General features: G+C 48.9%; 1 protein-coding gene across 7 annotated transcripts; it reads right to left on the reverse strand.

Moving 5' to 3' along the window:
- Positions 1–126: 126 nt before the first annotated feature.
- On the reverse strand, positions 127–23,768 carry gpatch8 (G patch domain containing 8). Of its 7 annotated transcripts, none has more exons than XM_079746393.1 (9): positions 23,673–23,743; positions 17,263–21,129; positions 14,292–14,364; positions 10,080–10,121; positions 7,504–7,571; positions 6,816–6,902; positions 6,179–6,322; positions 5,653–5,783; positions 127–5,528 (listed from the first exon to the last, which is right to left on the reverse strand). In XM_079746393.1, the coding sequence occupies exons 5-9, from the start codon at positions 7,528–7,530 to the stop codon at positions 1,478–1,480; spliced, it is 4,440 nt and encodes a 1,479-aa protein (XP_079602519.1). In that variant the 5' UTR covers positions 7,531–7,571; positions 10,080–10,121; positions 14,292–14,364; positions 17,263–21,129; positions 23,673–23,743; the 3' UTR covers positions 127–1,477. The 7 variants fall into 7 exon arrangements, with proteins under 7 accessions (XP_079602519.1, XP_079602521.1, XP_079602517.1 ...); XM_079746395.1 differs by lacking the exon at positions 23,673–23,743 and having other exon boundaries at positions 17,263–17,281; positions 21,052–21,118; XM_079746391.1 differs by lacking the exons at positions 10,080–10,121; positions 23,673–23,743 and having other exon boundaries at positions 17,263–17,281; positions 20,178–20,213; positions 21,052–21,104.
- Positions 23,769–25,065: the final 1,297 nt, after the last annotated feature.

Genomic DNA, 25,065 nt, shown 5'->3' on the forward strand with positions numbered 1-25,065 from the left:
AACCCTTTATGCCTTCAATTGGGAGAATTACCTGTGACACTTGTGCTATTGCTTGTTTACGCTTTAGTTTTGATCTTTTTTTGGTATGAAGTTTTGCGGTTGGCAAACTAGAGACATACAAACAACGAAACTCAAAAAAGATTTTATTTGCACAAGCGTAAGATTAAAAAAACGAAACCTCGCTACTCTTTTAAAAATCATTATCCTTCGACATCCCCGGCCTTAGCAAGGAGTTTGGAAAATACCTCAATAAATTACACATGCATGTGTCCATTCTTCAATGTTGTTCATAACCCTGCCTTTCCAATAGTAGCTCCTACTCCCTAGAATGTTAATGTTTTAAATGCAGCAATTGTATTTACAAAATTACACAAAAAGCTAAATTGAGCCTTTTTATCTTTTAAAGAGCATTTTTGGAAAATAACTTAAAAACAAGAAAAATACAATTATTGCAGTATACTACAATCATTGTTACATGATGCAAAAAGGAGCATCTTGACGTACAGATGTCAGTGCAAGTCAGGTGTCCCCCCCGCCCCTTCCCCAACCACCATCGCCTCCTATTGTCCCAGCAACCAGGGTGGTAGGGGGACTACCTAGAAAAGTTATTTCCTCAATTAATTCAGAAAAAAAACTAAAACAATTACTCATTCATGTGACAACTCAGACCAACATGGGCACCACTGCATAAAAGTTATTACGGGCGTCATATTGGTGGGATTTTCTTTTTTTCACATTACACACCGATTTTATTTACAACTTAACTTTTAGCAATTATTATTTAACTAGACAGCCCCTTCGGGTGGCCCAATATACAAACCAGGTTGACTTACTGCAACATAACTCAATATCCAGTAGACGCTAAGTCACGGCTCGCTAGAGACATCGGGGTACATTACAGAAGCGGCGTCTTCCCAGTCTTCCTACACTTTGTGCTGATCTCGATCTTTTCCTATAACATGATTCTGCTGAATCTCCTCAGCCACTGCGGGCCACTCTTTTTTTTGGGCTGTAGGAAATGGTTAACAGCTTTGTAAAACGACAATCATTCTTTTAAACGGTTTGAGGAAAAAAACAAAATACTCCAGTGGTTTCTTTCACGTATGTTTCAACATTAATAAACAAGCTTGTCCAAATATACCCTAGAGTCCACGTTTAGAGCACCCAGTGTAAAAACATAACGGGTAAAGTGTTGCCATTACCGTGAATAGAAATGATCTTTGCAGCCAGAAGCATGTGATAGTGTTCATTTTGACCCTTTTTAACGATGCGTAAACCGCTGTCTGGCTGCGCAGTGCACCTCGATCCAGGTGGGGGTTCTGTACCCAGCACCAGCCGCCGGTGTGCCGCCACCCTCACATCGGAGGGGGTCCCCCACCCCGGTATCTCAGCTCAATCCCTCCTTCCCCCCCACCCTCGTCAGACGCATCACCTTCAATTCAACTCCCCCACCCAAAATCCACCGTCACCTCTTTCCTCACGAGCCGTGGTTAGGAGGGTGTTGTAGGTCCTGCCCTGAGAATATCGGGTGGAGTAGGGGGTGGAGCTGGAGGGCGGCAGCTGCCGCAGCCTGCGAGGCCCGGGGGGCGAAGAGGGTGGGGTAGAGGGCGGCGTGGGGCATGTGGTGCAGGGCCATGGGCGTGTGGTGAAGCGCCGAGGCGGGGATGATGTGTATGGGCTGGCCGGAGAGGAAGGCCGTGTGGTGGGCGGGGATCAGGCCGTGCCCTATCGAGTGTCCCAGAGAGTGTCCCAGGGTGTGACCCAGAGAGTGCTGCAGTGAGTGACCCAGAGAGTGACCCAGGTGGGACAGGGAGATGGGCGTGAGGTGGTGCTGGGGGATGTGGTGCACCTGGGCCAGCTGGGGGTGGGCCGGGTGGGCGTGGTGGGCGTGGTGGGCGTGGTGTGCGTGGGCGGGGTGGAGCCCCATGGCGGCGGCGTGGTGCTGCAGTATGGCGTGCTGCACCGTGGTGATGGAGGTGGCCGAGGCCATCGACACGGCCGGCTGCTGGATGTGGATCTGCTGCATCTGCTGCGGGGCCGGCTGCAGGCTTGCCGCCGCAGCCGCCGCGGCCGCGGCGGCGGCAGCCGCCGCGGCCGCCGAGGGGAACGTCTTGACCTGCTTGGCCATCAGCTGCTGCTGGATGTGCTGCTGCGCCGCCTGCTGCAGCTTGCCGTACTTCTCCATCTCCTCGGGGGTGAAGGTGATGGGCTGACTCTCCAGGGGGGCCAGGCCGTCCTCCTCGGGGTCCATGCACTCGTCCTCCAGGCTGGGGGGAGGGTAGGAGGGGTAGCCGTGCTGCATAGGGGGGTGCTGCTGCGGCATGTCGGCCATGAGCGGCTCAAGCATGGCGCCCTGGGGCATGTCCTGGCCCGGCTCCCCCGGGTAGTGGGCCATCAGCGGGATCGCCTCCTGCTCAAACACGGGCTGGGCGTCGAGGAGGAGTTGGGGGTCCGCACAGGGGCGCGGCGTCTCCTCCAGCGCCACCGCAGAGCTCACGGGGACCTCCACCTTCTTTACGGGAGGTGCGGGCGGTGGTGGCGGCGGGGGAAACTCCCTGATGGGCTCCACCAGTATGACCTCTCTCTCGGCATCCGGGGCCTTTCCCCCCGGCGGCTTGTCGGCATCGCCGGGCCTGATGAGGGGGATGACGGCGGGCCGCTTCCCCGACTGGAGCTTCCCGAACAGGGGCAGCATGGCTTTGCTCCCTGCCGAGGGGGGCAGCTTGGGACCAAAGTAGCCCTGCGGCGGGTCCTTGATCTTCCCGCCGGCCTTGCTCCCCGCGGGGTCGTCGCCGCCCCTCTTGGACTGCACCTTCTCCAGGAGCTGCCGGGCCGTGAGGGAGTTCCTCTGGTCCCCGGCGTCCCGGGACGGCCCCGTGCGGTGGGGGCCCTGCGAGGCCGACGGCGCGTGACCGCTGCGGCCGGGCCCGCGCGCCGAGCGGGGCGACTGCGAGCGGTAGATGCGCGAGCGGTTGAAGTCGCGGCGGCGCTCGGCGCTCTGGGCGCGGCTCCGGGCCCCGCCCCGCCTTGGCGAGGCCTTGGCGGAGAAGCCCGAGGAGCGGCTGGCCGAGCTGCGGCTGCGGCTGTAGCTGCGGCGCCAGGAGCGGGCGCTGCTGCTGCTGCTGCGGCTCCGGCTGCTGGAGCTGCGCGAGCTGCTGCGCTTGGCCCGCGGCCGGCCCCGCCTCTTCCGGCGGGCGCCGTGGCTGCGGGAGCGCGACCGCGAGTCGTCCGAGGACGAGGTGGAGTAGTGGCGCCGGCGGGAGCGCCGGTGGCCGCCGCCGCCGCGGCGCTCGTACTCAGAGTCCGACGAGCGCTTGGAGCGCCTGCGGCGGCGCCGGCCGCCCGTGCTGTAGCCGCTGTAGCTGTCGGAGTAGCTGCGGCTGCGGTGGCTGTAGCCGCTGCTGGCCACCGAGCTGCGGTCCGAGCTGCTGCTGTAGGAGCGGCTACGGGACGCCTGGCCGTGCGGGCGCCGCCGCCTCCCGCCGCCCCCCCCGCTCCGTCGCTCCCCGTCCCGCCGGGAGGAGCGGCTGCGGGAGCGGCCCGAGTCCTGGCTGCGGTGGGGCCGCTGCTCCCGGGGGCTGGAGCGGTGGTGGCGGGGGCGCTTGGCGCCGCCCTCGTCCTCGCTCTCGCTGCTGGGGGGCCTCCCGGGGCCCGTGCTCTTCTGGGCCGCCGCCGCACACGAGGTGCTCGGGGGGGGGGCGGGGTCCGTCTTCTGCCTCTTGGTGCCGTTGTGCTCCTCGGGGCCGCCGGCCTTGGCGTCGGGGGCCTTGGCGTCGCCCTCCTCCTCCGCCGCAGGCGGCTTCGCGGGGGCTTCCTTGGCGGGACGCTTTCTCTTGCCGGGCTCCGCCCCGGAGGGGCCGGCGGGGGCTGCTGGGGAGGGCGGCGGGTGGACAGAGGAGGCGGCCGCCTTGTCCTCCGCTTTGGGTTTGGGCTTGGGCTCCTTGTCCTTGGCCGGCACGTCCTGCTCCTTGTCCTCCGCCTTGTTTCGGCTCTTCTTTCGTCTGTGTTTCTTCTTCTTCTTGGGTTTCTGCCCGGCGGCGTCGGCCTCCGCCGCGCCGTCCTCCGCCGCGCCCTTCTCCTTGTGTTTGGAATGCTTGCCGGATTTCTTGTGCTTCTTCTTTTTCTTCTTCTTCTTGCCGGCGGCGGCGGCGCTGCCGTCGACCGCCTTGGCCGGCTCGTCGCCCTCCGCCTGCGCGCCGTCCCCCTTCGTCGCGGGTTTCTCCTTGTCCGCGCTGGGCCCCGGGCGGGCCGTCGACTCCCCGTCGGCTGTGGGGGGCGCCGCCTCGGCCCCCTTCACCGCCGCCGCCTCCTCGCATGGTTTTGCGGACTTCGCAGCTTTCCCACCACGCGCTCCTTTGTTCCGGGAAAGCTTGAAGTCAAAATAAAGCGGGTTGCAGCTGTAGGACAGGGAGGGCAGCGCCCTGGTGAACTCCAGCAGCTCCGACGGCCACTGCAGAGTGGTGCTCTCGTCTTTGCTCAGCACCGGGAAGAAGGGCCCGGTGGGGATCTTCGGGCCCGAGTGGGCGTCGGCGGCCTCCTGCTTGGCGCCCTTCTCCGGTACGGGAGGGGGCCGGCTGGGCTCTGCGCCGCTCTTGTCGGCTGCGAGCTCCTCCGCCTTCACCCTGGGTGAGGGAGGGGGCGGCTCTGGGTTGGTGGCGGTGGTCGCCACGTCCTGCTCCTTCTCCTGCTTGCACCCTGCAGGGTTGGACTCTGCGGTGACCGGCCCGGCGGGACTATCCTTCACCGTCACCTTTTTCTCCTCGGGCCCCTGCCCCTCTGCCTTCTCCTCCTCCTCCTCCTGCTGCTGCTGCTCTTCGTCCCCAGCCTTGAGTTCACACTGGTCCGTGGCCCTCATGAAGAGCAGGAACTGGAAGCGGGGCTTCACGCGGCAGTGGGTCGGCGGTGTGTAGTGGTAGTACTGGGGCTCCTGGCCGGCGTAGCCCTCCTCCCTCCTCATCATCATCTTCAGCTTGTTCAGCGTGGCGGCCAGGGCGGCGCCGTCGTCCTGCGGCTGCGACGCCTCCTCCGTCCCCCCCGCCGCCTCCGGCCCCTCGTTCGCGCCCCCGCCCTCCCCCCCGCCGTCCCCTGTCCCCCCCTTGGGGCTGTCCGTGCCGCTGGTCGACGCCGCCTCCTCGCCGGCCCCCGCCTTGTCGCCCTCCTGGCTGTCGGCGTCCTCGTCCTCGTCCTCGGCGGCCTCCTCGCCGTGGTCCGAGAACACCACCGCCGTGGTGACCAGCTTCACGGGCGCCTTCTTGGCGAAGGAGAAGGACACGCTGACCTTGGAGGCGGCGGCCGACGGGGGCGAGGAGGCACTCCGCTTGCCCAGGGAGAAGCCGATGACGGGCGTGGCGCCGGGCTTGGGCGAGGCCTGCCGGGCGCTGGGCTCCGCCGGGGCGGGGGGCGCCTCGACGGCCGGGCACTCCGCCGGGGCCGACGGGGTCTCGGCGGCCGGGCTGTCGCCGTCCTCCATCGACTCGCCGTCCACCTCTACCGTGGTGGGCTTGAACATGGGGCCGCTTCCCGGTGTGCTGGGACACAGAACACAGGGGGCGTGACTACAACTTGTGCAACCCTTTGTTTCTAGGCAGAACTATTAACTACAGTCTTGTGAGTAGTCGTCCAGCAGGGGGAGCTGGTGGCGCGGGTTCTTACCGGTCCTGTTGTTTCCGCTGCTCGGCCAGCTCATGCAGCCTCCGCAGCATCTTCTCATGCTTCTTCCCTCCCTTCCGGGAGCGAGAGGACACATTCCGTGCAAACTCTCTCTGTTTGAGCTCTTTAAGCCTCTGTATTAAAAAAAATGAACAAAGAGTTCACATAATCTCTAAGGCAGAAAGCCAATCCAATAATCTAGCTTGACAAACAAGAACAATCTTGTTATTCAATTTGCATTTTTTGATCTATGACTCCATCCCATGCAAGTTTCAGTCTAGAAAAATGGAGAGGCTATATTTATTAATTGTCAAGGGGTTTAGCAGATGCTTTTATTCAAAGCCCTTCGAGAAACTTCAGATACAAGTCATTGTAAGGTCGGGGGCTGAAGTTAAGTATCTTGTTTAAGGATCCTTACAGATGGGCTATGGATATTCGGGACAGAACCCAGACCCTTTTGTCTGGGAGTCAGACACCCCAACCACTAGACTAGACTATCCTGCCTTCTGGTGGGTCAAACCTCCCTTACCTGCTTGTGAGCATGGTCGTAGGAGTTGATGTGGTTGTCAAACTCCTGGTGTTTGGTGTACTGCTTGTCGCACAGTTCACAGTAGAAGTTGGCTCTCAGTTCCTCCAGAGCTTTGGCTATGGCTTTCTCCTTCTCCACCTGGTCCTATGGGTCGGTAGACAACAAGTAACGTCAGCCCGGCATAGAGCGAAATTAACCACAGCGTATAGTTTCCATAATGTAGAACATAGGGCCAATAACGTCTACCTCAACTGTCAACTGACTCGTTTCTCATCTAGGATTAGTACATTTGACCTTATTACGTACAAACGTGGGTTTGTACGCAATAAGATCAAATTATTGCTTGTACTTTTGGGTTAGAGGACATATGTTCCCTCTCATAATGGTCTCTTGTGAGTTATTTAAATGTACAAGCCACAGCTTGAGGTTGAACAGGGTTCACCCGGACCTTACTAGGTGTGCAGTCTCTGTTGTGAATTGGATCAAGGAATCACAGACAGCCTGCAGTTTTGCTCATGCAGTGGCAAGGGCAACAATGAATAACTGTGCTGGGTCGCGTAGCCGCATAACAGCCGGCAGAGAAAGAGGGTCACCTTGAGCTGCGCCGAGGCATGAAGGGCACAGTGAGGTGTCTCACCTTGTACTTCTGTCGGAGCTCCTCTGTGTCCTCCTTCTCCACCTCAAGGACTCTCCGCTTCTCTGTGGCATCCTCTGCATAGTCAAGCTGAGGAGAGAGGGGGAAGCGATTACATTACCCTCGTCGCAAAAATCATGCTTTCGATTCCAAAGCTAAAGTCTGTTGGCAGACGAGCTCAAATCTGGGTGAACTGGACCGTTCGCTTTCTTTCGCTTCATGTTTGTTTTGACTAATTGTGCTGCTGTAGGCTGGGATCTGTATGGGCGTTATAAGCCAACATTAACTCAGCCAGCAGTAGCAAACTTAAAGGATTTTATAAAGATTTCAAGTCAACACCGTTCAGACTGGAAAGTGTAGAAATACACTTTTTTCTTTGTTCTGCTATAACATAGTTGGACTGCTGGAGTACAGCTTACCATCCCCTTAACCCCCTTATGTTGTGAACTGCAGCTACTTATGGTGTTGACAGGGATGAAATATATTAAATAACTGTTCGGATTTAACAAATTAAAGTGTAAAAAGCCCCATTTTACTGCTAATCCTAATACCAATTTCATGATATCATTTTAATAAGATGGCATATTCCGCCCTAATAGCTCATTTGCCGCCATCTTTACACAGGTCTTATTTCCTGGTTACTTCTGCCCTAGACATAAACGTAACCATAACGGCCACCCCCATGACCCACCTCCATCTCCATGCGGCCCATCCCCATGACATCTTGTTTGAGGATGATGGGCACCGGGTCAGTGCGTCCTGCGGGGGAGGGGGCAAACAGAGAGAGGACAGGGTAAGCTTGTGATCCCGGGAAGAGCGGGAGTGGTTTCGGAGACAGCCTGCTTTAGGGCATAGGGCATTGGGGCTGGGTGGGTGGGGGGGGGAGAGGGAGGTAGGACGGGGGGGGGGGGGGGGGGAGTTAGAGGATTTTGCCTTGAAGTGCAAAGAGACCAGAAAAGCTACAGTGAACCAAATACCAGCCATTCTCACAGCTTACTGCAGCCCCCCCCCAAGGTGAGCGGGGATAAGCAATCCTCTGCTGTGCTATTTCATCTCCATAGCAGTTTTTTGTTTTTTTTCTTTTTTTTGCAATCAATATAGGGTCAAATTGGTAGCTACTCTAGTACGATATCAGGCCGCGAGGGACTTAACAAGTGGGAACGCAGACAAATAGTATTGAGTACGCATAGTAGTGAAAAGTTTGTACGTCAAGCTATTTGTTTAATCTTCTACAATATGGCGTTGTATAGGCTGCTTAAGTACTCTCCCCTCCATGCTGCAGTCCTGTTAAACCGGAACGCAGATTCTATCAAGGGCAATACAGCCTGAGGGAGAGAGGAACGTGGAGCAGGAGGGAGGGTAGGTGAGCGCTGATGCCGCCTTGTGCTGCAGCTTGCTAAAACACCACTGCGACAACAGCTAAGAAAACACAACCTCCCCCCCCGCTGCCATCCCGACTATTCTTTTAGCCCCATTTACTGCCTTCTCTAACACGGACCAACAGTCCTTTTCCTGCTGTCCTGCAAAACAGGGCCTGGCAGTTGTTGGAAACCCCCGGCTACCCTCCGTCCTCTCATCTAGAGCTATGTCACGTAAGCTGTGAAAAGAGCTAGATCAGAAGGAAATTAAACTGTTGGAAAAAAAAATTAAAAAATAAAAAACACAAAATAAATGGATTTGAAAGAAAAATCCAAACTACTTTCGAGATTGACACAGAATTGCTTAATCCACTCATAATCAGCCAAACAAAGCAGAACGAGAGAAGAAGAAGAGTAAAAAAAGGGACACAAGCACTGGACTACAGCAGAGTGACGTCACAGGCCAGGAATCGCCATGGTGACAGTGCAAGGGATGGGGATACTTACCTGGAGAGAGGCACAAGGACAAGACAGACAGACATGGGACTCTTAAAACTAAGGCTGCATAAATAGTTTAGGCTAGTCTGCTGCAGCTACTGCTAGACAGATATTCAATTTATCAGATTTCAATTGTTCGTTTGGTTTCAGTTTTTTCTTTTTCTCCGACTTTAGACGTTCATTTATCCTATTAAAAGTCAAACCCAGGGTCCAATTATACCATTGGGCATGTGCAATATTACACAGAGCTACGGCACTGAGCTTTCAATCATTGAACTAATCATACATAATATGGACAGTGCTGTTACGTCTTATGTTGATCATATCATAGTCCACTGATATTAAGACTTAAGGGTCTATTTTAATTAAAACTATTATTGTTCAGGAAGTATCAGGGACTTGCATCATAATAAAAATGTCTCCTCCTTGCCTCATACATAACTCAATTTTGCAGTGTACTTGCAGTGTTACATTCACAGCCCAATGGCATAATATTCTTTTTCCTGGCATATCATATTATAGAGCTGCCTGTCTGGCTCCCACTCCCAGCGCAGTGTCTGGCCGCGAGATAGCATTTTAACTCTAAGCAAATTGTAAAAGTTAACCGACTGCGCAACAATACTAAATTGACTCATTCACTCCACCGAAAAGACTGAGAAAGGAGCATATGTTTAGGTGGTAGCCACATGACTATTGGTAGATACTGCTGATCGCCTGGCAGCGTTGTGGTGTGTGTGACAAATGTGTGTGTGTGTGTGTGTGTGTGTGTGTGTGTGTGTGTGTGTGTGTGTGTGTGTGTGTGTGTGTGTGTGTGTGTGTGTGTGCGTGTGTGAGAGTAATTAATTCATGTTTGAGCTAGTAGGCCATCCCGCAGTCAGACCACTGCAGTAGCGAGCTCCAACGATGCCCCTTTTAACAGGTGGCACAGGGGAGTGGGAGGAGTCACAGGCCAGGCATCAGGACCAGGATGAGCCCTGCACCATTACGAACATCCCAAACTATCACCATCTTTAGTCAACAAAACGGAACAGAAAACACAAATAAGGAGAAAACCACAGTGACAAATACTTTCGGCATTACCCATTCCAGTGGAAAAAGAAAGAGACCAGACAAAAAGAGTGCATCTAAAGAGGATCACGGGGTGTAAATCACAACGTAGGAGAGAAAGGAAGAACTGAGAACAAACGAAAAGGACAATGCTCTTAAAAGGGGTAATGTATATGTTTTTACATACAAGCAGCAGAATGACCACTAATACAAAGAGAGAAAGAGAGAGAGATAATTGAAAGCCTATGTAGCATTGGTGCTCTGATGACAGGGAAAAAAACAAAAACAAAAAACAGAAATGGGAGAAACTTAAAAGAATCAAAAAATCAAAACAAATTCAATTGGGGGATAAAATAACATTTACCACTAAGTTTACCATCAGCACAACATGGGCAGGATCAAATAGCTGTAAAAAAGAAACACCAATTGGTTAAGCAGGAAGATTGAGGCACATAGAGTAGGTGGGGTTGGGGTTGAGGGAGATGAGGGGATTAGAATATAGAGAGGGGGAGGAGAGTTGGAGGCCTACATGTCCCTCTCCTCCTCCTCCTCCTCCTCCTCCATCCTTTCCCTGTCCCCCATTCCCTCTCTGGGCCTAGGTTCCTACAGGGTTCTCCTCTCACCACTTTGTCCAGACCAGCCGTCCCTGCCCCCATTGTCCTATCTGGGCTTCATCTTGCCCAATTCCCCCTGAACACTGTGCGGTTCAACTCAGCCCAATGACTGTGAGCCAGTGACTGGGTTCGATGGGAAAACCATGAGGTAATCAGCTCCTCTGTTTCGGCGCCGTGCATTGGCAAGGGGAGTCATTTAACCAATTGACGGGACTGCACATGTCCAGCGTGGAGCGCAACAGTCTCCAAAGATGGACATGCCGAGGTGCCGTTTGTTTAAATCATCCCCCGCCGTCTGCGTTGAACAAAGAGTCATGCTTTTTTTAACGTCAACATGCCATCCATTGCTTGGAACGCATCAATGGATGCCGCTAGACACAACCATTCTCTCCCCCTGTGGGACATTTTGCCTCTCAGACGCTGGCCAGCCCCAGTTTGGCAAATCTACCGTACCTCCTTTCACGTCCTCAATGTGGGGGAACTGGTGCATGAGCGTGGTATGCACCTGAGGGGAAGGTGGGCAGCTGAGCTTTGAGCAGTGCTTAGGACTTTCTAGGCATTACAATGCCACACCACGCTAGGATGGACGGAATTACCATTTAAATGTGTTTCTTTTTGCGGCTGTCAGAGGAGATGTATTCGGCTATCTGGTGAAATTAGGCTACAGTGCGTTAACTGGCTCCAACACTGCTCAAAGCAGCAGATAGGGGTTGGGGGGGGGGGGGGGGAGTTTGAGGCAGGCAGGAGTGCACCTCTGGGGAAAGCATGCTGTGCGGGACGGGCGAAAGAACTGGGAGAGGATGGGCATGTGTAACCATGGGGACAGAGACGGTTTTGGGTGCAGAGGGGGTGGTGTGAGGTTTACCCTGTAAGTTGACTGTATGGCTCGGTCAGTCACACTCACACACTCACACACACACACACACACACACACACACACACACACACACCCCTCAGGCCCATGTTACAATCAAAACACATAATACACGCACACAGGTTTGGAAGTAGATACAGGCATCAGGCAAAGGAGGGGGGCGGGGAGGGGGGGCTGATCTACTCTGCAAGCCATTCAAAGTCTGAGCCGTGGTCACAGCCAATCAGAATCCCAGAGAGCAGCCACAGACACTCAGAGAAAAATACAACATATGGACTAGCCGGAGCGGGTGATTCTACAGGACATCGTCAAATCATGGCACCCTGAAGCTACCTTGATTTCAAAGTGGATTTTTGTTTTGGTCTTTGTTCAAAAATCAAGCACTGTGTACACCTGAGCAGATTGACACGAGAGTTTAGTGATTTATGAAGCAATAGAATGGAAGCTGAGAGAGGCCATTAGCCTACAGTTCACTGTAAAGGGAGTGTTATTACATTGAGGTTAATTGCAAAGTGGGTTGGGGGGGGGGGGGGGGGGGGGGGGAGGGGAGAGAAACACATCCACACACACGTACACACACGCGCGCGCGCGCGCACGTATACACACACAGACATACAGAGGGAGTCCAACAAACCTTACCTAAAAGGGGCAAAAAGAACAAAAAAAAGAAGGATAAGAACAAAGTCAATACATTGGAAACTTAAAATTGGGGACACATTGCCATGACTTCAGAAAGATCGGAAAACCTTTGCTTATGAGAGGAAGGAGAGGGATGAGAGGCAGATCATTATGATAGTCGTTGCGATAAGGCAGCAGAGAGGACATCCTGTCCTAGTACATAACCAAAACTGAGAGCCTGCCATGCAGTGGTGCTGTGCAGCGTGGTGGGTTATTGGTCTCAAAACACTGCACCCTTGAAACTCTTACACAACTGGACAAAGACAATGACTCTCCTACCCACATAAGGCAGCTTATATAACACCACAACGCGGACACGCCAGTGGCAAAGTCGCAGGAAAGCACACACACGCACGCACGCAGCCCTGGCAACATGCTCCCGCCTACACGCAGATCCTCAAAAGACTCCAGCTCGCTGTTCCGCCATTTCAAAGCCAGTTGAAAACAAGCCACCTGAGAAACCATACAGGCAAAGCAGTGAAGCTGTCGCCTGCTATAATGTTGTCATCCTGCCCAGAATGAAGCGGTCGCCTCTTGTGTTCGGTTGCCTGGCCGACGTGCTTTAAATCAGTGGGGGAACGAGCGGGATTGAAAGCCATATATGTCCAAGGAGGACTCAAACAGAATGAGGAATCAACAACAGAACACAGCCTGGTGTGGCAGTGTACTATCCTATCCTTCGGATCACTGCTGTGTGCATACCCATATGCGCAGACGTCAATGTCAATGGATGTATGCAATATCAAAACAATGGTGTCGATCGTGTCTTATTCTGTATTGTGCACCTCGTTCAGCATGCATGACATTATGCAAAGCACTGCAGATAGTGCGAGTGTTCAATTGAGCGGGGAGAGGTCAACGGAATGGAATGAGGGTCAGTAAGGGACACACACAACTATGAGGATGTGGCGCATGCACGGGGAACCAAACACAAACAGAAAATCGCGGTTGGTACACTAGGCAAATCCGTCAACACCGATGTTATTGTGTCGCCGCCTTACGGGCGGCTGTTGCATTTTACAAGGGAACCGTTCCCGAATTTGGGGAAGTTATTGAACGTGAGGCCAACTCTAGCAGGATGCGAGTCCTGCTGGGTGGAACATAAGGCCTCGGCGTCCACTGTGTGTCCGGCGGCTACATCTAACATGTGTTTGGACGGAGTGTTACTATGCAAGCTGGAGGGGGGGGGGAGGGTTCAGATGCAGATGGAGGGGGTGCTTCTGTTGGAATTCGATAAAGATGTGGCGGGATGAGTGACGGTTGTGTTCAACATGGGATGTCCAATGTGAAAATGAGGTGTGATGCAATAACGTGTAAGTGTATGCTGTGTCTTTGAGTATAAGGCCGTGGATGGAGAACCTCTGTAGATGACATCCTGTTGAGTCAGGGAGACCAACGACCAATGAAACTACTGACCCCTTGAATGTTAAAAACAGACCCATGGAAATATACAAGATCCCTCCAGTGTTAGCCATGGAAAACCATGGCTAAAACAGTGCAATCTAAAAAGGTCTGATCGCTCATGCAAACCCATATATAAGGAACAGGACGTATACGGCTCTATATAGCGCTACCAGGAAGTCTCTTTACAGGCCTCGTTAAGTGCAATATAACCAGATATTCTGCTTCTTCTCGTCACCCCATTCTGAAAACCAATGACATGCCATTAGCACAGGGGATTTAAGCTGATCACGTGAGTTGATCAGTTCCATGACTAATGGCACAGTGAACACCAATGCTATCCCAATGTAATAGAAAACTGCCTCATGTCAAGTTAGACGGCATTGTCTACCAGGGAGCTGGTTATTGTATCCGTATGGTCTGCAGGAAAACACTATTCTGTACATATTTTATCCTTAATCCTGCATTATTTCAACATCAGCCGAGTGACAAAACATAACTTAATTTGATTATATTTTAAAAAGAACAGGTAAATAAATAAAACCAAGATTCCAACTTTGCAGACTCTTGCCTTCGGCAGAATGCATCCCATTACAGTAATAGTAGTCGCATATAAGCCCGTTTCCTCTCCAGTACCACTGCGGTACCACTGCAATAAGCCAGAAATAGTGGGTAACAGCAATACAAGGGAGATGCGATTGAGGAACTTGAGAACCCCAGGACTGTTTAATGAGGAAGAACATCTTGTTTTAACCCAGTCACAGACAAGAGAGGTGCTTGACAGATTAAAAGGATGTTGATACAAAAAGACAATGAAAATAAAGAAGCAGATACAAAACAATGAAAGAAGAAAAATAACAAAACGAGAAAGCCTTTAGAGGAATGGAGGAGAGGGAAAGGACAAGTTGGAGATGCTGTGACCTAGCATTGCCAGAGCACACAACAGAGGAGAGAGCTGAGAGGAGAGAGAGAGAGGTGTGTGTGTGTGTGGACTGGAGAATATCCTTACCCTGCATGGTTTTTCCCAGGCCTTGCCCCGACTTCCAGCCATGTTTCTCAAGCAGCCGGTGTCCGATGTTATCCTAGAAGAGAGAACAGAGGAGAGAAAGACCAAAAATATTCCAAAAATAAGAGAAGCTTTCTCCCGTTGTGACAGGTACACACAAAAATAAAAACAGAAAAGAAACGAAAAACACAAATCTCACAAAACGTTTTATCAGCACAGCCACCACCATTGTCATCATTCACATCACCTACAGCGTGTAACGTCAGTGACTTTCAGCACACAGGGGTTGTGAGTGGGGGGGGGGGAATTGGAGGAGGTATGGGCTTCTCCACTACAATGAACTACTGTGGGCTATGTGTAGCCTAGCCAGTACACGCTAGCATCCGTGTGTAGACAATAAGGAGCAGGGAAACATACCCACCCGGTGCAGAATGCAGTCAAAACCCCCTTCTTGTTAAGGCTAACATACGGCAGGCTTTTAGCGTGTTAATTGTTAGTCTTTAGACGGACAAGTCAAATCAACTAAGATTACGTAAGAAGGAAGGAGAAAAGGGGCAATATATGTAGCACACGCAGACATATATTACCCGGTACAGAGCGAGAGCTTAGTACACAAAGAAACACACGACAACACGGTATGGAAATCTTGCATTGAAAGGAACGTGGGCCTGAGACTCCAAGCTTGCTGTGATTCTATAACCATGACAAAACAGGAGGAACACCATGGAACAAACACAGCTGTACAGCAAAAAAAGAGCGAGAGAGAAAGAGAAGGAGAGATAGCGGGAAGAGGAGCGGAGACGGGGCCTTGGATTACCATTACAAGGCCCGGGTTGAGACAGTGACCAAGTATCATAAAAAGGGGCATGTATGTGTGCAGGTAGAGAGGAGGACATTGTGTGGAGGTAGCACTATAGCTACTACAGGGCATCCCGTTGCGTGTGTTCTTTGACACCTCTTGCATTATGTATTTTAACCATTGTAATTGGAGTCATGCAAGCTGGAAGCATACAATCAGGTTACAGAATTTGTATGTCGGATGGCATTTGGCAGGCCCAGTAATGCTGTTGGCTCATCAGGTTCTCATTGGGAATTATACCAATGCATCCTTTCCTAAAGCCTAAATGAGCCATGTCACATTTGGGCAGGTGGGTCTGTGATTGATAGCCCATTGTCAAATTCATTGAAAGAGATGCAAGAGCACACCCAAAAAGGACTTCTCTGAAATAGTAGTTTGTGCATAAAGACTTAAGACTTATCTCACTGGTAGGGGACAGCGATAAAATTTAAACATTTAAGGTGAAATGCAACACCGTCCCACCACTACACACTACAGAACAACTTCAAGCACAAATTAAAAAAACAGACAGATCAATCATGTTTTCTTAATAAGCAGTGGGGTTGATTATAGCTAACACAAGCTTGTCTAACATTCACCAGAGTGCTGCAATCTAAAAAAGATAAAGTAAAAAAAACATACAAACCAACCAAAAACACCAAAAAAATGATAATTATAAAGAAATCACAGAGTGGACATCAAGTTTCACAAACAAAACAAAAAGGTGAAGGGGTTGAGAAACCACACAAAACCTGCATGCGTCTTTTTGTTAAAGCATTTTAAACAAAAAGGTGACGTCGGGTTTAGTAGCGTACTGAGAGTGGACCGTATGAGGGGAGATGGGGAAACAGAACTTCCACTGTGTTAATCTCAGGTGGGCTCAGGCAAGGAGATGTTAGGACAACAGAGCTGTTGACCGAAAGGGGCTGAGGAGCGGGAGAGAGCAGGCCGAGGCGTGGTAGTAGTAGATGGGAAGAGGGGTCGGGGAGGGATTCTAAGATAGCGCAGATAAGCTATGGCCAAGAATGGGTTAGTGCAAGTGAAATGGGTGGTGCTCACCGACACAACGCACACACACAAACACACACAGTGCATGATGCATCTCCGCCAGTAGGTTCAACATGCCATCTCTTCTAAACAATTGGTTAAGCGAATGACTCTTCTCTCTGCAGTTATCTGATGGTCACCTCATGGGGAAAGACCTTATCTTATAATTTCCTGCCTCCCTCCAAGTTTGTTTTTCCTCCCTTGTTCAACTCATTTCGTAGGGCTGAAAACATCCAGGCCTGGGAACTGAAGCAAGCTTTGACATGAGATAAGACCTGAATCTCTGCTGGGCCTCATTTAGACGAAGGCAGACTTGGGACATGGTAGCTGTTTCAGAGCTGGCCCTTGTATACAAACTAGAGGGGCAGAGGCTTTGAGAGAGTGCAATGTGTTTTTGACCTTCAGCCGATGCACGTGAACACGGCACAGTAAATAGTCAATAGAGGCTATAGATCTGCTGTAGCGCAGGGTTTCTAGACTACGTCACCCTCGATGCTGTTCTACATACCACGATATTACCGAGCTCACTGCAGCAAAATCTGCAATGAGCTCCACCCCCCCCCCCCCCCCCCCCCCCCCATCTTCCCTTTATCTCTCCCTGCTTTTGACACTGACCATGCCTCTGTCCTGCACTGCAGTGTTCCAGTGCACCAAAGCCTGATACGTCAACACTTTCCTTGGGGAAAGAAGCCTCTTGGAGCAATAAAGAAGTTTGCAGAATTATTTTCTAAACTACATTTTCCAAACCGAGTCAGGTAATTAAATCTGACACGAGCAAATGATAGATGCAAAAGCACGACCCACAATTGGATGTAATGCCCTACCAACGCTATAGCTGTCAAATAGGCTTCACAACATATGGTTAATGGTGGTTGGGAGGTTACTCTCAGGTAAAGCACCAGTGTTAAACTATTGATGAGTCGATTAAAGCAAAGTGGGCTTAGTGAAGCCTGTAGGCGGAGATGCAGCGTGGGCTGTGTGTGCTGAAAAGAAGGGCGGGTGCACTAAAAGAATAGACAGACAAAAATGAAAGCAACAACGGCGAGTCCAACAGCAGTGCAAGTGGAGTGAAGGCATTTCCATACGAACCTGGCTTTAAAATACTGGGCTGTCAAAAGAACAGTCACACGTGAAAACGTAAGAGACTGGCCAAACGCTTTCAACTGCAATTACTGGTAAATGCTAGATTCTTTAAATTCTCAAATGCAAATCTGTCTCTGCCTTTAAACAAACATAATACTGTATACAAAAACAGAAAATAAAAGCGGGGAGGCATGTCAATAAAAATCCACCAATTGACAGTTAATACAGGTAAGAAATAAAAGTGTTACCCAAACACAAGTGATGTAGAGATAAGAGAGGGGTGGTGAGTACATTGAACCACCGTTGGCGCAATGCTTGGGCTACAGTAAAGGGATGTGTGGGGAAGGGGTGGGAAGGGGACAGATATGCAGAGGAGGCAACCTTATCATCGCTCCGAGAAGTCAGCAATATGATGCTTTGGTTTGTATGCATGCATGTGTATTTGTTTGCATTTCATTATATGTATCATTTGGATTACATTTCTGACTGACTTTGCTTTGTTTTTTTGGGCAATTCTGTGCATTACTGTTGTGTTTAAAATGTGTGACTGATTAGAAACAACTGTTCGAAACCACCACACCCTCACAGAAAAAGCATGGGCCACACCATGTGCACGATACGTGGTTGTCTGAACAAGTTAATATGTGATGCCATTAAACGTATCGACAGCTGGAAGGCAGAAAACTGTGGTACTTACCTGGTAACTGATCATGAAGTAAATAACACTGATTGGTTGAATGAGGAAAGTTCAGTTGGAAAAATGGTACTGGTGGTTTCAATCATTTGTCATCAAACACACAATATGCATAAATGTATTGCAAAATACATCACTAAAGGTTATGCTATGAAAAGGTGTGTGTGTGTGTGTGTGTGTGTGTGTGTGTGTGTGTGTGTGTGTGTGTGTGTGTGTGTGTGTGTGTGTGTGTGTGTGTGTGTGTGTGTGTGTGTGTGTGTGTGTGTGTGTGTGTGTGTGTGTGTGTGTGTGTGTCTCCCCGTTGCATATCGTTGTGAAACTGGGTTTGGAAGGTTGAAAAGAGATTGCGGGGAGGAAGGTGGGGACAAGGTGGCTGGAGGAGGTTGGGGTGGATGGGATTGGATCTCAGAGGCAGAGGAGAGTTGTCTCGATAAGAGTGGTGAGTGGAATAAAAAACGGTGCTTAAATGCTACGCAATTAACACATGCAATGCATAAAAATTAAAATAAAGAAGTTGTTAGAGGGTAAAAAGAGCAGAGAGGACCAAAGGGGAGAAGAGACGACAGAGAGAGAAAACAGATATCCCCAATAAAGTACCACAGACCTCTAGCTGCCTACAAGATCACACACAGTTGAGAGGCATGGGAGGAGCTCTGAGAAGCTGGGCCGACGCACTCAGCGACAGCTCCCCGTGTTCCGATCGGTCAACAACTGTTGGGAGCCAACAGCTGTTGCATTGAGAGCTGTTTTCTTGAATTGACTCTTGTTCCTCGTGGCTTTATGCTCACAACACCCATCATGACCATACAGCTACCAGGAATTAAGAGTCGTTTCCTTGATTTGACTAGCCATGGGCGAATTCCCTTCCACCTCGCCCTGGCAAGGGGCGTGTGTGTGTGAGCACCATTGGAGAAGGGTTTAACATCGAGTGCTGGTGAGAGTGACTGAGTGACGGTCCTTTAGGACCCCAGTGTCGGGAGCCGCGGTGTGGCTGCGGCTCAGCGCTCAGCACCCCTCCATAAACAATAGCGCAGGAGCAACAGACTTGACTGGCGACTACAAGCACGGTGAGCAGGCTACCACTGGGCTACACTGTATCTGCATTCCACGCACAGCGGGGGTGGGGGTGTGCTCTGTGAAAATATGTTTCCTTGAGATCTCTATCTGGGCTGAAAGTCTGCCCTAGTAATTCCCAGCTAAGAAGTTAGGATCTTGGTTGGGTCAAATTTGGTTTCTTAAAGCAAACAAATGAGATGGGAGAAGGAAATGCAAATTGCACCCTGATTCAGTCGTTACAGAGTAGGTGCTCTGTATTGGACATTTAAAGGCTGGTTGTTGCCTAGAGGCCTCCGTAGCCATCTTCAGCTGATGCTTATAGACATCGGGACAACACAACACAGACAAGGGTCCAACCCATGATCCAGTGTTTCAATCCAATTCCAATGTAAAATGGACATAATTGGTACACGTCATGATATAGATGAGGTCACGAAACCAGCCACAATGTGGGGGAGAGGGGAAATGCACCACGTAGAGTGCCTGCTCACCAGAATGCTTCATAGAGATAAGAGGAGTTGAGACAAAGGGATAGCGAGCGAGACTGGAGAGAGACGAGACTGGAGAGAGACGAGACTGGAGAGCGAGAGTGAGAGAGAGCGAGACAAGAGAGAGCGAGACTGGAGAGAGACGAGACTGGAGAGCGAGAGTGAGAGAGAGCGAGACAAGAGAGAGCGAGACTGGAGAGCGAGAGTGAGAGAGAGCGAGACTGGAGAGCGAGAGTGAGACTGGAGCGCAAGAGTGAGACTGGAGCGCAAGAGTGAGACTGGAGCGCGAGAGTGAGAGAGACTGGAGAGTGAGAGCGAGAGAGATAGACAGAGACAGAGAAGGTAAAGAAGTAAACCGGGCTGCCTGCGCTATTATCTATGTGCCTCTTCAGCAAAAATGCAGTCCCAGTTGCACAAGCACCATGCCAGCACAGAATGACAGAGGGTACTGTACACCGATTCACTGTGTAGTAGGGAGGGAGCGACAGAGAGAGAGAGAGAGAGAGAGAGGGACAGAGAGATAGAGAGACAGAGGCAAATATACAGAGTGAGAGAGTAGTGAGAGCAGATAAAGAATGTGACAGGAGTGAGAGAAAGATAAAGTAAGAGAGAAGAGACAGAAGGAGAAGCGTTACGAGGACCCTAAAGATATGAGTAGGAAAGCAGAGCGTGCAAATACAAACCGGGTCATTGCTGCTTAGCTAATAGGGGCCAATTCGCTGCAGGAGAGAAATGTCGAACACCCCAAGTTGTGTACAATAAGATAACTGTCCTACAAGTACACCAACAATAAGTACAACACCACACACTCCACACGCATCGATTCAAGCAGCATACACACACACACACACACACACACACACACACACACACACACACACACACACACACACACACACACACACACACACACACACTTGAGCTCAAAGGAGTGGATTAAGCACTGGCCTCACCCTTTCCCAAATCAAATTTTAGACTGAAAAAACAGTAAATTATTTCATCTTGAGTTTTGCTCTTAATCGTGTGACAACCCCAACTTTGGTGGAACTGTGCAGAATGAGCAGATGCTCACAACCTCAAACAGCCCAGAATAATTTTAGTCAAAATCCATTAAATTACCAATACTTTCAAATGGATTCAAAATAATCAGCTCATCTTTAATAACAGTGCTTTAACCACTCCTTACTTTTTTAGTGATCTATATCTTACTGGGATGACTAACAATGACTTATGGGAGACTGATACACATCTACAAAAACAAGACTTGGAAGTTCAAAACGATAAGCAGAATAAATGATAATTTCATGAAATGGAACAGACAAAAGACCTGGGGATGGTAGTATGGGTGGGGGTCTATAAGGTGGTAAATGGACATGTGAACAAGTAGGTTTTCCACGATTTAGGTGTTAGTGTATTGGATACGACACTGGTTGCATCTACGTAAGACAGGATGAATGGAGAGTAGTGTGTGCGGCTCTTTTAAATTTCCCTGGACCTATCATCCACTCCACTCTCACAGCTGGTCCAATGGTGCGGGTGTGAAGGATGCACTCTTACCGATTCGATGGGCTTGTCCAGGGACGCCTGCTCCAGCTCCAACTGGCCCTCCTCATATTGGTCAAAGCTATTTCCACCCTAAAATGGACACAGGATTAGGTATTATTAAAATCTCTTTGTGGGCGACTTACCCGAATTCAACCCACACAATCTGCTGCAGGAGAACAGATTCAGTGTTATCATTTTGATGAATTTCAGCAACAACTGCATTTAAAAAGTTAATTGGAAAGATGCGTTTATCAATTTCAGTTCATGCCGTGGTAATGGTATAACTGTTTATGCTCGGATTTCAGAGCACAGCAGAGTTTGAAGATAAACAGTTTAAATATGCAAGTCGTGACCTGGGTATAACAGAATGAGCAATAGCCATACTGCAATCCATTCAAATAATTTGTCTGTGTGTTTCTAAAACTTAGGACAAGAACAAGCTCTCTCAAGAGTAGCAGAGAATAGACAAAGAACACTGTCAGCAGTTGTTGCTTGGGCTATTTAAATGAGCCAACCAAATAGTTAAATTCAATATAGCCTACTAGTACCCTATTGCTTCCCCTTGATTGGTAGTAATATGTGGGAAACGCCAAGAAGTGCAATAACCCCCATCCATATTAAGCCTTTATAACATTCCCTCTTAAGCTTCCATGTTTTTCTAATAAGCTATTTGTAATAGCCATCCCATTCTGTGAAGTGTGGCAGTTGGTGGTTGCAGTTGTTCAAGCCTAATCCATGGACAGCAGACTAAACTTTCCTATGTTTTGGGAGCTGTGTTGACGACATGCATTTCTGTAATAAACACAGGCCTACATACATAAAAACTAAGCTTAAGGAAAACAAACCCCTATGGTGCATTCCCTCTGAACTACCGGGGTTCTGCATCAGCATGAGTGGAGGACACAATCTGGTGAAACCGGGGTGGGGCTGGGGAGTCGAGAACTCATTTATGAATAAAAAATAAGTCAATGGCTTCCTCTCTGCTAACCCAATAACGTTCTGTACCGACTACTTAAAGGCTTATCAGCACAACCCCATTGCCAACCACAATGACCTCTCAGTATCCTTGCAAGCATACTCTCCATCTTTCTTATTTTAGTTACAAATACACTCACAAACACACATTGTTGATATGCAAAAATGGTAGGTTAATGGTGAACGAGAATTTGCGATCCAAATTTCTGTTTCCTCAAACAGCCAGCATTGAAAGCTCCGGACAACAAATGGAACTATAAAATAAGCAAGCTTACGGCTGTAATAGAAGTTCCTGACATCATTAAAACATCGTGGCCCCTAGGTTAGACTTATTAAGATGGCGCATCTATCTACTGTAGGGAACATATGGAACGATTTTCCAAGACATGCTTGCTTTTATGCAATAGGTTATAAATACATTGTGACATATTGTTTTATAATGTATAATTATCGACGTTAAGGAAACTATCCCACTAAAAAGATCAGTTTATCAAGAGAATTAAAAGGTAAAATATTTTGGGACTTGTGCTGACAAGTTTTCCAAATCACGTGGTAAATGTGAACATGGCACTTAGCTATACTACTCTAATGAAAATCAACAAATACATGTTTCTTTCAAAAGATACGAGTGTGTGTGTGCGCTCGTGTGCGTGCGTGCGTGCGGGCTAACAGGTGACAAGCCAGCAAGAACAAAAAAATCGTCAACATAAACAATCAAAAGGTGTAGACCAGTGAATAAGGTTTCTATCTCCCATCGACATTAGTCTAGCGACAGAAACTGCTGGAGTTGAAAAGGTGCAACACTGAATAAAATATTTTCCAAATATAGAACGTATGTTGTAGTTGAAATTACAGCAGCCCTTGTTTACATTTACTTTAGTATAGAAAATGATGAACTACCCCATTGCATCCATGCAGTGTACATGTTGGATTCAATATACCTCCATAAATCGTATGTCACAGTCGGTCGTCTTTTAATAACAATTTATATTGCACACTGACCTACAGCCTTCTATATAGAGCCAGGTTAAGGCAGCGACAATTGCTGCAACAACCAAAACCAAATTAAAATGTTTATATAGAGTTTTGTTGCAGTACTGGACACATCCGATTACTTAAACAGGGACCCATCAGTGCCAACGTAGTTTAACATTAAATATCGTTGACAGGCTAAATAGCAAAGGGTGTCTCACTGTAACATTAGTCATCGTGTATTCAAGAAGCTAGCTGTTTGCTAGCTATCGTCATCAAGCTAATATCCATAAACAACCAGTCTTCCCAAGGTCACAAACAATCAAATTGACAGTGCTCATCTGGTGTCCTAGCAGATACATGGGGAACTTGATTATCGCCGAATTATCGCAATACAATACACCTTTCAAGGAGCCATATCTGACGCTAAACCCCGTGCTATGAGACAAAAGCTACTGCAGAGTCGGGAGAGCTAAAGAAGGCTAACTTCAAAATAGACTCAGTGCAGCGTCTACCACTAGCAATACTAGCTGGCTAACTAGCTTCAATGCTATGTGCTGTGCGGAGAGCAATTGAACAGTGTTAACTACGATTAACCCAACTAAACGGCATTTTCTCGTCTTTATATGTCAATACATGCAATGAACGCACACTTGCCATTTGCTAACTGGCTTTAAATATATTACCTGGAAATCACGCTCTTCGTTAAACCTAGAAAATCTGTCAGCCATTTTCTAAACGCAGCAGCACACCAGCTCCTCCGCCTCTCGTCTTGCTGTCTACATGGACGGCGACCACGAGAAACGCTTTCTGCTGGTGATGCGTGTTGTTGCGTCAACCATTATTCATCTTGTATGAACCAGCCTTCCGTTGCCTGTGCTGCATGCATCTGTAATAGCATGAAACCCTTTTCTCATTTTGCAATTAAACAATTGTTTATAACTTATATGAAATCCAATTTGCGGTATTGAATTTTGTTTGCCATATGTCCATTGTATGACGTTGCCATCTTGCATATACCATAAATATAGAAATCAAAAAAAAAAAGATGTGCTTTTAATAGATATTAAACTATTGTTATATAAAACTAAGTGCGTGATGCACCACATGCCCATGTAAAATGCAACTATTTTCTATGTGAACATATAGGACAATGTTTTTTTGCAGGACAAAACAATACAGTGTTGTGAGCCAAACCCATTGTATGTTACCTCATCCCAACAGCACCTCCAAAGTGAATAACATTTTCCACCTCAATGTCTCTACCGAAAAAGTAGTTGAGCAACTTTGGGCGCAGCAAAGCTTCATAGTATCATGGGCATCATTCCCAGTTGGCTGCATCATGATGCATTTATTTGATGTATTTGGACACATTTGTAAATTTGTTCAATAAATAAAAACTCTCATAAACTAATGCAATACACATGTAGATGTGGATTTCTACCCAATACCGACCAAGTGAGGGAGGGAAAAAAATGACAGATTAATACGAACCATATGCTATTCTTGCCCATCCCCAGTTATTGTCAAAAGCTGGGGGCCTCCTGGTCAATATCAAGGTCACCATCTAAGAGAGGATTTTTTTTTTATTATTATTATTTTTTTTTTACAATGATCTCTCCAGCCAGTTGCCCAAAATCGGTAACAGTGCATCTTCCTTATTGATTAAGTATTCATGACTTACCATAAATACGCCTAAAAGATTTATAGGCATTACAATAGTTTTTATTTTTTGGTCAAAAGCTGACAAGCATTGTCAGCTTCTTGCTTAGGTCAAACCCGGTTAAAATTAATTAGGTAAATTCTTTACTTCTAAGCGAAACATCTTTAACATCAATGTCTGCCTTATGGAAACATAACAACTTTCATTGAGTAGAGTAGACTACCATCTTGTGGTTATTTATTGAAATTATCAAAAAAAAGATACAACTATTCTGTCGCATATAAGACACATTTAAATCATATGTCCATGCATAAAATGAGCGTAATAAAAAGGGCCCGTTTAATTCTCACAACACCATAGCAATTGCATTGCATTATCTTTATGCTGTATCCATTATCTGATTTTCTGCCTTATGA

This window comes from Pollachius pollachius (genome assembly GCF_949987615.1).
Source record: "Pollachius pollachius genome assembly, chromosome: 11".
In the NCBI taxonomy this organism is placed as follows: Eukaryota; Metazoa; Chordata; class Actinopteri; order Gadiformes; family Gadidae; genus Pollachius; species Pollachius pollachius.

What these genes read in the sequence shown, in the direction of transcription:
- gpatch8 (XM_079746390.1), bottom strand. Translation starts at nt 23,717, where the DNA reads ATGGCTGACAGATTTTCTAGGTTTAACGAAGAGCGTGATTTCCAG. An exon ending in CCTGGGAAAAACCATGCAGG is followed by an intron (nt 7,572 to 14,291) that starts GTAAGGATATTC and finishes CCTCCCCCGCAG; the next exon opens with GACGCACTGACCCGGTGCCC. An exon ending in TGGGCCGCATGGAGATGGAG is followed by an intron (nt 6,903 to 7,503) that starts GTGGGTCATGGG and finishes CTCTCTCCTCAG; the next exon opens with CTTGACTATGCAGAGGATGC.